At 38.4% G+C, this 16,210-nt stretch overlaps 1 protein-coding gene across 2 annotated transcripts in view; it reads left to right on the top strand.

Moving 5' to 3' along the window:
* Positions 1 to 16,210, top strand: part of DYNC1H1 (dynein cytoplasmic 1 heavy chain 1) — a 100,740-nt gene that overhangs the window by 49,886 nt on the left and 34,644 nt on the right. For both annotated transcript variants that reach the window (XM_069104194.1, XM_069104196.1), the window contains exons 31-48: positions 103 to 286; positions 2,245 to 2,457; positions 2,935 to 3,173; positions 3,516 to 3,672; positions 4,653 to 4,880; positions 5,352 to 5,582; positions 5,771 to 5,911; positions 6,361 to 6,594; positions 6,695 to 6,901; positions 9,311 to 9,432; positions 10,109 to 10,274; positions 10,506 to 10,669; positions 11,940 to 12,069; positions 13,266 to 13,399; positions 13,679 to 13,793; positions 14,143 to 14,304; positions 14,385 to 14,599; positions 14,710 to 14,914. In XM_069104194.1, the coding sequence (XP_068960295.1) occupies positions 103 to 286; positions 2,245 to 2,457; positions 2,935 to 3,173; positions 3,516 to 3,672; positions 4,653 to 4,880; positions 5,352 to 5,582; positions 5,771 to 5,911; positions 6,361 to 6,594; positions 6,695 to 6,901; positions 9,311 to 9,432; positions 10,109 to 10,274; positions 10,506 to 10,669; positions 11,940 to 12,069; positions 13,266 to 13,399; positions 13,679 to 13,793; positions 14,143 to 14,304; positions 14,385 to 14,599; positions 14,710 to 14,914 (3,247 nt within the window). The remainder of the gene's footprint in view (positions 1 to 102; positions 287 to 2,244; positions 2,458 to 2,934; positions 3,174 to 3,515; positions 3,673 to 4,652; positions 4,881 to 5,351; positions 5,583 to 5,770; positions 5,912 to 6,360; positions 6,595 to 6,694; positions 6,902 to 9,310; positions 9,433 to 10,108; positions 10,275 to 10,505; positions 10,670 to 11,939; positions 12,070 to 13,265; positions 13,400 to 13,678; positions 13,794 to 14,142; positions 14,305 to 14,384; positions 14,600 to 14,709; positions 14,915 to 16,210) is intronic.

Genomic DNA, 16,210 nt, shown 5'->3' on the forward strand with positions numbered 1-16,210 from the left:
AGGTTTTTTTATTTGTAATTATCATTGCTGACATTTTTTCTAACTCGGTGCTTACAATAATCTTTTTAGTTAAAAGAGAAATGTGTTTTTCCCCACTTTCAGGCTATGTGATGAACAGCTTTCATCTCAAAGTCATTATGATTTTGGTCTTCGAGCTTTGAAGAGTGTGTTGGTAAGTGCAGGTAATGTGAAGAGGGAGAGAATTCAGAAGATAAAAAGAGAAAAGGAAGAACGTGGTGAAGTAGTTGACGAAGGGGAAATTGCTGAAAATCTACCAGAACAAGAGGTATATACAAATATTTATTCAACTTCTATACAGATACTGACAATATCATTTAGGAATTTGTCTTGACTTATGGTACATTACTCAGGGTTATTTTCTAAAGCCTTCATCTGTTCTTTTTTTTTCTATATTGTCTTCTTCCATGATCTCATGCACTTTCAAAGTACTTTTCAGTAGCCTTAGCCTCTCTTATTAAACTCCAGACTCTTCTCTAATTGCCTGTTGTGCATCTCTTTCTGAAGGTTCTGTAGCCCCAACACCTCCAAATTGGAATTCTTCTGTTTTCACCCCTAAAATAAAAACTCTTTATTCATCCTGACCCCACTGTTTCTATTAATGATACCACCATCTTCACCATCATCCGTTCAGAACAGTTGCACGCAAAAACTCACTGTCATGTTGGACTCTTTCCTTTGTCACTTCTAATCAGTATCGTCTTGATTATTGTCCCATCAGTCCATCTTCTTTTCTCCATTCTTAATGCCACCACACTAGTCCTTGTCCTCATGAGTATAACAGTAATGACAGCTGACAAAGTGTTGTATAACACTTTGTAGTCATTGTCTCATTTGATTGCCAAAACTACCTTGTTAGTTAGGTGTTGTTATTGTCCTCATTTTTTCTGTATGTGTGTGTGTGTGTGTGTGTTTTAATTTTTGGAGGGGGAAGGTAAGGCAGTTGTTAAGGGTTAAATGAATTGCCCAAGGTCATACAGCTAGTTAAGTGTCAAGTGTCTGAGGCTGGATTTGAACTCAGGACCACTGCCCTATTCACTGTACCACCTAACTGCCCCATCCTCATTTTTAAAAATTTATCTCATCATGTCTTGCTTTTACTCTTGTAGTAGTTTCTTGCCTAATGTTTCTACTTGTTTCTTGCCCTCATTCCGTCCTACCTGATTTTCTTCCAGGTTACTTTTCCCCAGTCATAGCTTTGATTGTCTTCACACTAATACAACACTAGAAGTAGCTCCTTATTACCTGGCATTCTATACCCTCAGTGCTTTGGTCCCAGCCCAAGAAGGGATCCCAACCTGCTCTTCTATCACTCCTCTTTATTTCCAAACTAGACTGGGGTCTATATAGTTATCTTTTGCCCTGATCCTAATCCAGATCTCCCTTTCTATTTTCTGTCCATGAATTAAAGTCTAGGTCAAATGCTGTCTCTTCCATCAAGCCTTCACGTTGAATGAATGGCCCATATTTTACAGTTTATTATTCTATTTGCCTGTATTATAGAAGTAGGCTTGTATGCAGAGTTCCCTGCCTCCATTATCTTTTCCTTTATCCATCCTTTCTTCAACATTTATGAAAGATTGATTTTTCTGAAGTACAGTGCCAATCCTGTACCAATTGGTTTAAAAAAACCTCCAACAATCTGGCCTTTCATGGCTTCCCATTCAGATGACTGAATAAAGTGCAGACTCCTTAGACTAGAATTTAACATTGTAATAAAATTTGTTTGTTCACTCTTCCCTGAACATGGTAGATGCACTCCTTTCATTTTCATTGACTCTTTTTTTTGTTAGCACTGGTTTGTTTTGCCTGAAGGGCTTTCTGTCTATAATGTCACGAGGCTCCTGCCTTCCATGTATATTCTGCCACCTGAATTCTTTAGCCGCTCCAGTTATACTTCATTGCACTTATAACTTAACTTTATTATTGTATATGTGTCTAGCTTCCCCTTCTATGTTGATTTTATTTAGAGCATGCATTATTTTTTGTTTCTCTGGTAAATACTTCAGGGCATATGGTGCCTATAGTAGGTTAAATTGATAAGTTAAATTGAATTGATTAAATTGAACTAAATGTCTTCACCTAACTCTTAGCCAGACAAACTAGAGAAGCTTTGGAATTCAAGGCAATCTGAATTTTTAGCTGGTAAATAGGAAGGATTGTGATAGATGAGGATTGAGGTTTTTTTCTTCTCTCTGAAATTTATAATCTGTTGTATTTATTTAGATTCTAATTCAGAGTGTCTGTGAAACGATGGTACCAAAGCTTGTGGCAGAAGATATTCCCTTGCTCTTCAGTCTTCTCTCTGATGTATTTCCTGGGGTCCAGTATCATCGTGGTGAGATGACAGCACTACGAGAAGAGCTCAAGAAAGTTTGTCAGGAAATGTACCTGACCTATGGTGATGGAGAAGAAGTTGGTGGAATGTGGGTTGAAAAGGTATCTCAAAAGTTATATATGTAATGTGTTCACAGGCGTACGTGTACACACACACACACACACACACACACTATCTTATGCCAGCATTTTGGTATAGATTTAGAAAAACTTCACTATTTGCATCATCATCATATAAATGTGTAAGAAGTGCAATGCAGAGATAATCTTGTGGTCCATCCAGTTCACTATTCTGCCTTGGCACTGAGTGATATTTTGTGGGAAGGATTAATACTTGGTTCTCTGTGTTACAAGAAGAGTTATGTACTATAAACATTCCTAAATTTCCCTTAATTCAAATGGAACAGTCTTCCATGGATTATGTTAAACCTTTCTTGAATATATTTGTGTAAATTTATTTGTAAAGTTCACAGGGCCAAATTTGTAGCATACAATGGCCATATAAAAGGGATGAATCCTGTATAGATCTCTTTTGAATATACAAAATATCAAAGGGTGTGGTTTTGTTTTATTTTGTAGGTGCTTCAGCTCTATCAGATTACCCAAATAAATCATGGTCTAATGATGGTGGGACCTTCAGGAAGTGGGAAGAGCATGGCTTGGAGAGTTCTCCTGAAAGCCCTGGAAAGATTAGAAGGCGTGGAAGGGGTAGCACACATCATTGACCCGAAAGCAATCAGCAAGGACCATCTTTATGGTACCCTGGATCCAAATACTCGAGAATGGACAGATGGGTTGTTCACACATGTTCTCAGAAAGTAAGTTAAGGTTTTCACCTAGATTCGGTATTCAAAGTTAATTAAATAGATTCAGTATTCGAAGTTAATTAACTTAATCTTGTTTCTTGCATTAAAGTGTAATAGTAGTGGCAATAGCAAAACAGATGCTCACAGTTTATATAATTACTTTGTTAGGTAGAACATTTATCCCCATTTTACAACTGAGGAAATAAGTTCAGAAAAGTGAAGCAGCTTACTTTTAAATGTTATAGATCTGTTATGACTATAATTTCACTAATACCTCGATCCTGGGGGCGAGTAGGAAAAAAAGTGCAGTTCTTTCTTAATCAGATTTTTATTTAAATTTTTCTTTGAATTCAGAATCATCGATAATGTAAGAGGCGAACTCCAGAAACGCCAGTGGATCATCTTTGATGGAGATGTGGATCCTGAGTGGGTTGAGAACTTAAACTCTGTACTAGATGACAATAAACTACTAACGTTGCCAAATGGAGAGCGCCTCAGTCTTCCACCCAATGTAAATTGTGCTCCTTTACATTTTTGTTGTTAAATAGTCTTCCTTTACTATCTATCTAGCTGAAATTCAGTCTGGCACCATTAGAAGAAGTTACAAAGGTAGAATTCTATTTCAGTAACCATTTATATAAATAGGACTGTAAACTGGAAAAAATTATGATTAGTCACGATTCTTGGTTACTAAATTGTTTCTTCTTTTGGGTAGCGAATACCATCTTGAGGAGAAGGGAGTAGTAAGACATAACTAAAAAGGAATCTGTATTCTGCTTTTTACAATCTGATATGCTGATAACCCAGTTGTGAAAAGTAGGTATTTATCATAGGCCTATAAAACTAATGACCTGCTGGGTGGGCATGCTGTGTAGAACTGGGCTGTTATAAGAGGTGGAAGGAATACTGTTTAGATCTTAAATATCTAGAGCTAAATTTTGCAACTTTAAAAACTGAACTATAGTATCAGTCTAAGAGATAGAAGGCCCAGTTCCTCTTGACCATTTGTTAATCTTGCCATCAGTTAGCCAAGTTTTGGGTTTTTATCCAAACAGATGGTAGCTCTTGTAATTATGACCATGCTTGGTCAAGAGAGGCAGCTTGGTGTAGTGGAGAGGAAGCTGGCCTTGAAGGTGGAAAGACCTGGATTCAGAACCCTGCCTCTGATATGGACAGGCTATATGACCCAAGGCAAGTCAGTTCCCCTAAATCACCTCTCTAAGAACAAATGTTAGAGAACGGTCTGCCCTGCATTGCAGGAGATCACCTAGAGGAACCTATGCTAGTGAAATCATAGTCCAGCCATTATCTTTATACAGAGTCCAGTATCAAGAATTTCTTTGACTAAGTAGGTGAATATTCTGGTTGTGGGAACTAGCTTGTTTTGAACCCTTTGTTTGTATGACACTTTAATTTTTCTGTTTATAAACAGATGAAAGAATTTGATTTTTAACCGCACAGCATCAAATCTACTGCTTGTGTTCCTTCTAGGTTAGAATTATGTTTGAAGTACAAGATTTGAAATATGCGACACTGGCCACAGTATCAAGATGCGGAATGGTCTGGTTTAGTGAGGATGTTCTGAGTACTGACATGATATTCAACAACTTTCTGGCCAGACTACGTAGCATCCCATTGGATGAAGGTGAAGATGAAGCCCAGCGTAGACGGAAGGGAAAAGAGGATGAAGGTGAAGAAGCTGCTTCACCAATGTTGCAGGTAGGATTTAAAGCATCTTGCACTAAATGTAGCAGATGTTTCAGAAATGAAGACTGTAACAGCAGACATTTGAGAATATTCCTAGAGTCTGAAGGACTGCTTCCAGGATGAAGGTTCTTGACCTTTTTTTTGTATCATCTTGGATCCCTTTTGATAGTCTGGAAAACCAATGGACTTCACAGAATGTTTTTTAACATACATACATACATATATATATACATGTATATATGCACACACTTACATGCTTTTAACATACAGAATACATAGTATTATATTGAATTACATCTATTAAAAAAGAAGGTCATGGACTCCAGGTTAAGAACCTCTGTTTTAGGAGGTAGCTGAGAACTCAAGTGTTAACTATGTAAACATTTTTTTATTGTAGCCATGAGATATACTCATCTTGTGGTTCGTGATAAAAAATATTCTAGGCTATTAATAATAACTGTTAATTTGTTACTTATTTTATAGATCCAGAGAGATGCAGCAACAATCATGCAGCCATACTTCACGTCTAATGGATTGGTCACTAAGGCACTTGAGCATGCTTTCAAGTTAGAACACATCATGGACCTCACTCGGTTACGATGTCTTGGCTCACTTTTCTCCATGTTGCATCAGGCCTGCCGAAATGTTGCCCAGTACAATGCAAACCATCCTGACTTTCCCATGCAGATAGATCAACTAGAACGCTATATTCAGGTACTTAAACTATTGAATTTGAAGGAACCCCCAAACTTGGAGACCAGTCTGCTGTTTTAAGATAGAATGGTTTTTTTTTTTTTTATTTTAAGAGAATTTAAGCTAGATGAACCTTTACTATGTCTGGGTAGCTTCATCTCTTACCTTGTAATTTGTGGAAAATTAAATTATAATTTCTTTGCCAACAGCGATACTTGGTTTATGCCATCTTGTGGTCTTTGTCTGGAGATAGTCGTCTGAAAATGAGAGCTGAGCTGGGTGAATACATCAGAAGAATTACAACTGTGCCATTGCCCACTGCACCTAATATACCCATAATTGATTATGAAGTAAGTGCCTGTAGGTTCTGGTCTTTCCAAACTTACTTCAAAACCCACATTTCTGTTCAGTGTTTGTTGGCTGATAGGTTTGATTAATCCCAAAACATACTTGCAGTGAGTTTAAACTTTGTTTTCATTTGTTGATGCTGAGGGACAGCAAGAAATGCAAGTACTCCAGGAGTGAATCCACAGCCCTAGCCTAGTGTAATGGGAAGATTTGGGATTGGAGGAATTGGGTTTGTTCTCTCATAATTCTGCTACTTATTAGCTGGGCAGATTAGGCAGATTTCTTCCCTTAGTTTCCTCATCTGTAAGTTATAGGGTTTGCATTTCATTCTCTTTAATGTTCCTTCTACTCTAGGTATTGTGATTCTGATTGAAAGTTTTAGTGTACGTGAATATAAATAAACGAATATGACTCAAGGAGCTATCCTAACCTAGTATTCCTTGTTGTATAGGTTTCTATTACTGGCGAATGGGCACCATGGCAGTCCAAGGTTCCTCAGATTGAAGTAGAGACACACAAGGTTGCTGCTCCTGATGTTGTTGTACCAACCTTAGACACAGTCCGTCATGAAGCCCTCTTGTATACCTGGCTAGCGGAGCATAAGCCTTTAGTCCTGTGTGGACCACCAGGTTCTGGGAAGACTATGACTCTCTTTAGCGCTCTCAGGGCTTTGCCTGATATGGAGGTAAAAGAAAAACAACATGCAAACTGAGATGGCATGGACTTAAACTCTAGTACTCACATTAAAACACTTTCTCCACCCCTTCTTCTTTTGTTTTCCCAAGGTTGTTGGGCTTAACTTCTCAAGTGCTACTACTCCAGAACTCCTTCTAAAGACCTTTGATCACTACTGTGAGTACAGGCGTACACCAAATGGAGTGGTGTTGGCCCCAGTTCAGCTTGGAAAGTGGTTGGTTTTGTTTTGTGATGAAATCAACTTGCCAGATATGGATAAATATGGAACACAGAGGGTCATATCATTTATCAGACAGGTTTGTATACTTCAAAATAACAATAAAATAATTGTGTCTGTCATCTCTGATAGAGTTTCTCATGTTATACTTGTGAATAAGGAATCTGGGCTTGATGGTCATATAATTAGGTTACTGGGGAACTAGTTTAATGACAAACATGAAGAATAGTCATAGATTAAGGTCAACTTGGAGGGCAGTCTCTAGCAGAACACCCTAAAGTTCTGTCCTTGGATATTTCTGTCAAAAGTTTAGATGGAAACAAAGCTTGGCACTTTTCTCAGATTTGTATTTGACTTGGAAGAAACATAAAGGGATGGTTAACTCATTTTAGATAACTGAATCCAGATTGAAAAAGTTTATAGGGGCAGCTAGGTGGCACAGTGAATAGAGCACCGGCCCTGGAGTCAGGAGGACCTGAGTTCAAATCCAGTCTCAGACACTTGACATAAAAACTAGTTGTGTGACCTTGGGCAAGTCACTTAACCCCAATTGCCCTGCCTTCCCCCCTCCAAAAAAAAAAAAAGAAAAAGTTTATAGCAGCTTAGTATGGTGGGCCAAATAAAATGAAGTTTAATAAGGATAAATCTAAAGTTATAATGCTTAAGTTCAGAAAGTTGCCTTCATTGACATGTTGGGGTAGATATAACTAGATACAGATAACAGTTCTATGAGCGAAATCTGGGAATTTTATTGGACCACAAGTTCAGATGAGTCAGTAGAGTGATGTGGCAGCAAAAAAACAAAGAAAAACCTAACAACAACAAAAAGCTAATGCTGTCTTAGATTGCATTAAGAAGACCATACGTAGTATCTTAAAAGGTGAAATTAAGAGGTGAGAGGAATATAATGAGAGGAGATGGGGAGAGACAGAATGGGGTAAACTACCTCATATAGAAGAGACAAGGGAAAACTTACAATGGAGGGGAAGAACAGGAAGGCAAAAGGGAATGAATCAAACTTATTCTCGTTGAATTTGGCTTAGGGAGGGAATGACATACACACTAAATAGGGTATCTCACCCTACAGGAGAGTAGGGGGGAAGGGGATGAGAGGGGGGATTATGGAAGAGAGGGCAGGCTAGGGGGGAGGGAAGTTGAAAGCACCCACTTTTGAAAAGGGATGGGATCAAAGTAGAGAATAGAACAAGTGTGGGGTGGGATAGGATGGAGGGAAATATAGTTAGTCTTTCACAATATATCCACTATGGAAATGTTTTGCATAGCTACACATGTACAACCTATGTTGAATTGCTTATCTTCCCAGTAAGTGTGGGTGACAAGGGAGGAAGGGAAAGAATCTGTAATTCAGAGTTTTAAAATCAAATGTTTAAATATAAATATTTATTATTATTATTACTATTTTACGTATACCTGGGAAATAAGACATACAGGCACTGGGGCATAGAGATCTACCATGCCCTACTGAAAAGTCGGAGTGGGGATGGAGGAAGATATGGGAAAGAGCAGATTGGGGGAGGGGATATTCAGTGGGATCACTGTTTTGGGGTGGTGGGTAGGGGAAAAATGGGGAAAAAATTTGTAACTCAAAATCTTGTGGAAATGAATGATGTAAACTAAAAAATAAAAAAGAGAATAAAAAAGACCACACAGTATCTAGAATGAGGGTGGTAATAGTTCCCTAAACTTTGCCTTTCCATGCCATACCTGGAGTTCATCTCTTGGGAACCATAGTTTAGGAAGGACATAGGTTACATTGTGCTTAGAATAAGGCAACCATAATTGTAAAGGACTTTGAGATGATGTTAGAGAAAGAGCTGTTGAAGGAACTGGGGATGTTTACCTTGGGGAGAGAAAACTTATGGAGAACATCATAGCTCTCAAATAAGAGTAGGTGTTAGATTTGTTCTTGGTACCAGAGGGCAGAACTAGGAGCAATACGTTAGAAATGGTAAAGAGGTAGATTTTGGCTCTGTTTTAAGGAAAAAGAACTTCAAAATTAGAGCTAACGGGGCGGCCAGGTAGCACAGTGAGTAAGAGCACCAGCCCCAGTGTCGGGATGACCTGGGGATCGAATCCGGGCTCAGATACTTAGTACCACACCCAGAAATATAACTGGCCATGTAACCTTGAGCAAGTTACTTAACCCCAATTGCTTAAAAAAAAAAAAAGAGCTATCCGTAAGTGGAGGGGATGTTAGCTTTGAAAGTTATGATTTCTGCTTCATTGGTGTTCTTTAAGAAGAGTTTGGACAACTTGTTTTTGGGGATGTTCATGAGATTCCTTTTCAGGTATGAATTGGATTGTTCATCATCCTTTGGTTCTCCATTTCCCCCAGTTCTCCGTTAGGGAATTGGGGAAAAGATTATTTTATCTTATGGGAGTATTTCTCTGCTATTCTTTAATTATATCTTTCCAATTCTTAGATTCTTTGATTGTAATCTTTCATATTCCCATTTTTGTCCTTCAGATGGTAGAACATGGAGGCTTCTACCGAACATCTGATCAAACATGGGTGAAACTGGAGAGAATTCAGTTTGTTGGAGCTTGTAATCCACCTACTGACCCTGGAAGAAAGCCTCTTTCACACAGGTAATAGCTTTGCACGTTTTACTATTTTAGCACAAACCCAATATTACTTGTAATATGATTTACACAAATAAAATCCAAGTTTATAAAAGGTAGTAAAAAAAATATGGTAGCATAGAGTAGTATAAATCTCCTAGTAGGTAGTATCCATAATTTAGTTAGGGAATCTCAGTTCTTAGTCTAGCTGTGCCAGGTGGCCTTGGACAAGTGATTTTCCCCTTTGAGGGTCTTGGTTTCAGTACATATAAAACAAAGATGGTGTACCTTTTCAGTTCTTAGTTTTATGACTCATGCTAATTCTTTGCAATCATTCTCCCTGGCTTTCTTGCCCTGTTTGTTCTAGAAAAAAATAATTTTATTCTTAAATTAACACACCTTACCTTTCTAGCTGTCTGTATTGATTTGATGCCATTTGATTTTGCCCTCTGAGTACTTATAGAGCCAAACCAACAATTTCATGGAATTTGAAATCTAGGATGACTATAGAGGCCAGTAATGCTTTACTTTTAGTGAGTTCTTTTCCAGATCTAACAAATGAAACTTTCAAGTAAAGATTAAGCAGCAGTGATTTGGACCAAAATGGGACAGGGGATAGTAAATGTTTGTTGGATTTGATTGAATGGTTAACTTGAGTGTTAGGTGAAATTTCCTATTTAAAATGGTTTGTTGCTTTCACCAGATTTTTGCGCCACGTACCTGTAGTGTATGTGGATTATCCAGGACCTGCATCACTGACTCAAATATATGGCACATTCAACCGAGCAATGCTGAGACTCATTCCATCTCTTCGAACATATGCAGAACCCCTTACAGCTGCAATGGTTGAATTCTACACAATGTCTCAGGTACTTTCACGTGCATGTATTTGCATAAAATAATTATGTTATTTGTCTTATGATGCATGTTTAACTTTTGATTCAACAAACACTTGTTAAATGTCTCCACCATCCAGAGCAGAATGTACTAGATGCTGGGGAATATAGGATCAATAATGACCAAGGGTCATATGCTCTCTACCCTTGTTAATCGGTAGTAAAATATTCTTAGGTAACTTTTGAACTTTTGTAACTTTTTAGGAAAGATTTACTCAGGACACTCAGCCTCATTACATCTATTCACCCCGTGAAATGACCCGATGGGTAAGGGGCATCTTTGAAGCCTTAAGACCCTTGGAGACTTTGCCTGTGGAAGGACTTATTAGAATTTGGGCACATGAAGCTCTCCGTCTCTTCCAAGACAGGTAAGGAAAATGAAATGTTTGAAAATATAACTTATTTGAAATTTTTGCCCTCTGAAATGACAAGCAGTTAACCACACTGTATTCGGCTTTCAGTATTGATTACTCCATTCTTTATCCTCCTAGACCCAGGAGGACATCATGAGCTCATGATGCATTCAGTGAGAAAAGAAGCTTTTGCTCATTTGAGCTCTCTTGATAGTCCTTCCTCCCAGTGCCTACCACAGTACCTGGCACATAGTACACATTTAATAAACACTTGTTGACTCCGGTGGTAACCTTGTCATCATTCCATCTGGCCCGTTCAGTTTCAGGGATGACCTTGGGTGCAGTTAAAGTCCAGCTCACCAGTGCATGGCACCCAGGTACTGGGGGCGTGGGCAGACATTTGTGTAAAATCCATTGTCTGAGCACATTGGCCTTATAATCTAGTAGAGCAGCATGGAACAGGCAGATGGCACAAAATAATCATGAGTTCATCAGCCTCTACAGAAGTGCTCCATTTCCTCATCATATTGGAGGGGTTACTCTGAACTGTTGAAGCCTGAGAAATGGGCCCTGCCAACCTGGTAAAACTTCAAGGAAAAACGTATTTTGAATTGTCTTTTCTGAAGACCAGCCTAGCAACTTATGGCAGGGCTTGTTACCCCAGAAAAATGGTTATTACTTATTGATTGATCCTGTCATTCAGTGCTTTTGCTGTGCCTTCCAGCTTTGTGTCACCATCATCATCCACTCTCACTTTGATCCACTCTTACTGTCCAGAATTTTATATAGTTAATAAGTGTCTGAGGCCAATCTGAACTCAGGAAGCTGAGTTTTGTTGATTCCAAGCCCAGGCTCCATCCATTGCACCATCTAGCTGCCACTTTCTCCTCATAGCACAATCATATCCTATTACATTCATATACTGTAGTTTGTTTAGCCATTCCCCAAATGATGGACACAAAAAGAATTGCTCTAAATACTTTGGTACATCTAGAACCTTTTCCTCTTTCTTTGATCTCTTTAGAGTATAGGCTTAGTCACATTACTGCTGGGTCAAAGAGTAGGCACAGTTTAGTAACTTCTTGAACATAGTTCCAGACTGCCCTCCAGAATGGCTGGAGCGGGTCAGAACTCTTATCAGCAGTTAGAACAGTGTGCTTTTTTTCTAATGGTTCCCACAGATTTATCCCAAGAGCATATAAAACATTGTGTGTAGGAACAGCATTTGGATCTCGACCCTTTATCTTCTAAATCACTGTTTATTATTCTTTTCCTTAAAAAACAGACTTGTGGAAGACGAGGAGAGACGCTGGACTGATGAGAATATTGATATGGTGGCTCTAAAGCACTTCCCTAACATTGACAAAGAAAAAGCCATGAGCAGGCCCATCTTATATAGCAACTGGCTGTCAAAGGTAACTTGAACCTACATTGCTTTGTTAATGATATCACCTTTTTTGTTGTCCTTTGAGGACCTCTAAATTTGACAAAGTTCTTAAATGGAGTTGCTTTTGCAGTAGGTATTTCTATTTGGAGTAATCTCAAGCTGAGAATGAGAACTTGTAAAGCAGAAAGCAAGCTTCTTGAAGGGAGGCGCTGTGTAGTTTTATCTTTGTACCCACAGTGCCTTGCACAGAGTCGATGCCGATTTTAGTGGAATGGGATTGAACTGGTTCTTTTTTTTTCTTTCTCACTTTTCCAAGATGGTCTCTCCAATTACAAAGAATCCAAACATAGCAATAGAATGTAATACTTCCCTTTACTGCAGTGTTAAGAATTTCTGACATTTCTTCCAGAATCACACAGCGTTTTTGTCCTTATCTAGATATAGGCAGCACTTCCTCCCCCCCCAAGTTTGATTTGTATAAAACCTGTGACTTATAACTAATGCCGTACATATTTTCTTACTAAGGGATTTTGTTTTATGGGTGCATCTTACCTACACTTGTACTAGCACATCAGCGGAGCAGCCTGGATTTTGTCAGTTTAGTACACCTGAGGTAGGATTGTTGTCTAAATTGGTAGGGCTTCCCTAAATCATATTGATTTTCATTACCTGCTAAGGTAATTTATTAACAGTATGCATTTTTCATATATTTGTGTATCATGTAACGATTTCAAAAATGCTTTTACAAATGTTATCTCATTTAGTTTTCACCACAGCCCTATGAAATAGGCCAAAAGTTATAAAATAGGGGGCGGCTAGGTGGCACAATGAATAAAGCACTGGCCCTGGAGTCAGGAGGACCCGAATTCAAATCCAGCCTCATGTGACCTTGGGCAACCCTCTTAACCCCAATTAGCCCTGCCTTTCCCCTCCAAAAAAAAAAAGCAAAAAAAAAAAATAGTGTCCTTTTAGTTGCCTATCCTACTTATTTTTAAGCATTTTTAAGGATAGAAAAGTCACTCTTGACCCTAAATGTTTGTGCTCTCTTAACTTCAGGTATATATGAAACCCTTAAAACTTAAATATTTAATTCCTTAAATCTCAATTAAGTTCCACTTCTGAAATCTTAGCTTACCGTTCTTGTTGATATGATTCTCCTTACTTGTGTTAAATAGAACTGTGGAGGTGTATGCATATGTGTGTGGTGTTTTTTGTTTTTGGCAGGATTACATCCCAGTGGATCAAGAAGAGTTGAGAGACTATGTCAAAGCTAGGTTGAAAGTGTTCTATGAAGAAGAACTTGATGTGCCTCTTGTTCTGTTTAATGAAGTTCTAGATCATGTCCTCAGGATTGACCGGTAGGTGGAGTACTGTCCTTCCTGGTGTGAGAACAGATGCTGTAATTGGCTAAAACACAAAACAAAGCAAACCCTTCTTTCCAGCTTGTAAATCAGCTTAAGCCGATATAGGAGCAAAGAAAAATTTGAATTTAAGTCCTGAAATGTGCGAGACTTAAGACTTCATCTTCCATAATGCTGCTAGATCTCAGAACCTTTTGTGTTGATTCATCTTCAAAGTGCCACAAAAATCTTATGAACGTTGCATTGGGTTGTCTTATTTTTTAATGTTTTTTTCAGAATCTTCCGTCAGCCTCAAGGTCATTTGCTGCTTATTGGAGTTAGTGGAGCAGGAAAGACTACTCTTTCCAGATTTGTTGCTTGGATGAATGGTTTAAGTGTCTATCAGATTAAGGTAGGTACAACCTGATGTCCCTTTACAGCACCAAAAGGCTGTGCTGGTAATACTATTTTAGTTACTAATATACAGCATTCCCCTAGAACAGGGGTGGGGAATCTACAGCCTCAAGGCCACATGTGGCCCTCTAAGTCCTCATATATCCCTTTGATTGAATCCAAGCTTCACAGAACAAATCCCCTTAATAAAAGAATTTGTTCTGTAAAACTCGGACACAATCAGAAGGCGGTACCCAAGGACCTAGAATCCCACGTGTGGTCTTGAGGCTGTAGGTTTTCCAACCATGCCCTAGAAGAATAAGATCTAAAGTCATAAATTAATTTTACCCTATGAATTAACTTCATAGGTCCACAGAAAGTACACCGGTGAAGATTTTGATGAAGATCTCAGGACTGTGTTGAGACGTTCTGGGTGTAAAAATGAAAAGATAGCGTTCATCATGGATGAGTCCAATGTACTGGATTCTGGGTTCCTAGAACGAATGAATACCCTCCTTGCCAATGGAGAGGTAATTGAATAATACATTCAATTCAACCTGTCTGATAATTACCAGATATTTGAAAATGTGGTTTTTTTTTTCCCCATTAGGTTCCTGGTCTCTTTGAGGGAGATGAGTACGCCACCCTTATGACTCAGTGCAAAGAGGGCGCACAGAAAGAAGGCTTAATGCTGGATTCACATGAAGAATTGTACAAATGGTTCACTAGCCAAGTTATCCGCAATCTCCATGTTGTGTTTACCATGAATCCTTCTTCTGAGGGCCTGAAGGACAGAGCTGCTACCTCACCTGCCCTTTTCAACAGGTAGCCTGATACACCATCACTCTCTGTTCCAGACACAGTCCCTTAGGTTCCTGATTTACCACAGAGGAAATGCTGATGTATGGAAAGACATAAGACTCTGTCTTTTTTAGGTGTGTGCTCAACTGGTTTGGGGACTGGTCCACCGAAGCCCTCTATCAAGTCGGCAAGGAATTCACTAGTAAAATGGACCTGGAGAAGCCAAATTACGTTGTGCCAGATTACATGCCAGTTGTTTATGATAAGTTACCACAGCCACCATCCCACCGGGAAGCCATCGTGAATAGCTGTGTGTTTGTTCATCAGACTCTTCATCAGGTAGATTCTATCACTAGACTAATTTGCAAAAATCACATTTACCCTACATATACAAAAGTACAATTTTCAGTCAGAATTTTGACGAATTTAAACCTGTCACCATATCATATGCAAGAATATACTGTTGAAAATCTTTAGTGTGAGGCTTATTCTTACTAAGGTGAACAGAATGAAAATGATTCTTTTTCTTTTAAATGTTTAATATTCTTTATAATCAAAATTATCATATAATTAAATCAATGAAATGCTTTTCAATAATAAAAAAGCAATGCTTTGATTGTAGGAAATTGCAGTCACCCTGTTTGACCACATAGAATATTAGGGAATTAAGGATCCAAATGCTATCTAATTTTAATTCATGGAGTTGCTTCATTCTTTGCTTTTGGATAAATTGAGGGATATTGGCTATTATACATAGAATTTTAACCATCAAATCATCTCCTTCCCACCCCACTCCTTTTCATCACAGGTAAAAAGTCATACCAAAAAAATTAAGGTCTTCTCCATTAAGTAATATATGCATATGATATTTATAAATATTTCAAACAGAGAAATTGGCTTAAAAATTGGACTTCATCAACCTTGACTAACAATTATCTTAATTTCCTTTTGAAAGTAAAAGACCTAATACAGTTGAAATCTGAATATTAAAAATACAGACAGCATCCTCACAAATAAAAGCCCATCTAATTTGCATCATTCTTTAAATCAGGAGTGTTCAACTGTTTAACAGTTATTCATGATTAGAGATTTCTGACTGGTAAAATTAATTTAATCATCAGGTAGAGTTATGATGAATGAATAAGCCTGTATTAGTGCTTATCCTGTGCAAAGCTCTGTGTTAAGTGTGGGTACTCCAGATCAGAGCGTAAGGCAGTTTTTGTTCTCGGGGAGCTCAGGGGCTAATAGGAAACCCCACATATGGAAGGTTTCAGCTCAGGACACATTTTAAATTTCTAAAGGTTTTTTTTTTCTCATGAGTATGCTAAATAAGGCAGCAGATTTCTTTCTCATTTTTTGGGAAATGTCATCAAACCCACCAATTCTCCCTTAAAGCCACCAAATAAATTTCCTTTCTGGAACATGCTGCTTTCACTCTCTTAACTGTGTTTCCTCTGCCTGGGCTATGCCATCTCTGCTTTAGGCCTCTCTGTGTAAGAGAATCCCATGCCCTGGCCAGTCTGGCATTCACAAAGTCCACTCCAATTAGGTCTGCTTTGTATCCTTGCCTCCATATTTAGCCATGTGACACCTTGCATACTTTTGAACAAAAATCTCTTATTCAGTATTTCCCTT

Source organism: Petaurus breviceps, unplaced genomic scaffold, assembly GCF_028583685.1.
Source record: "Petaurus breviceps papuanus isolate PSGF00001 unplaced genomic scaffold, PetGlider_PUasm1.0 68, whole genome shotgun sequence".
Lineage (NCBI taxonomy): Eukaryota > Metazoa > Chordata > Mammalia > Diprotodontia > Petauridae > Petaurus > Petaurus breviceps.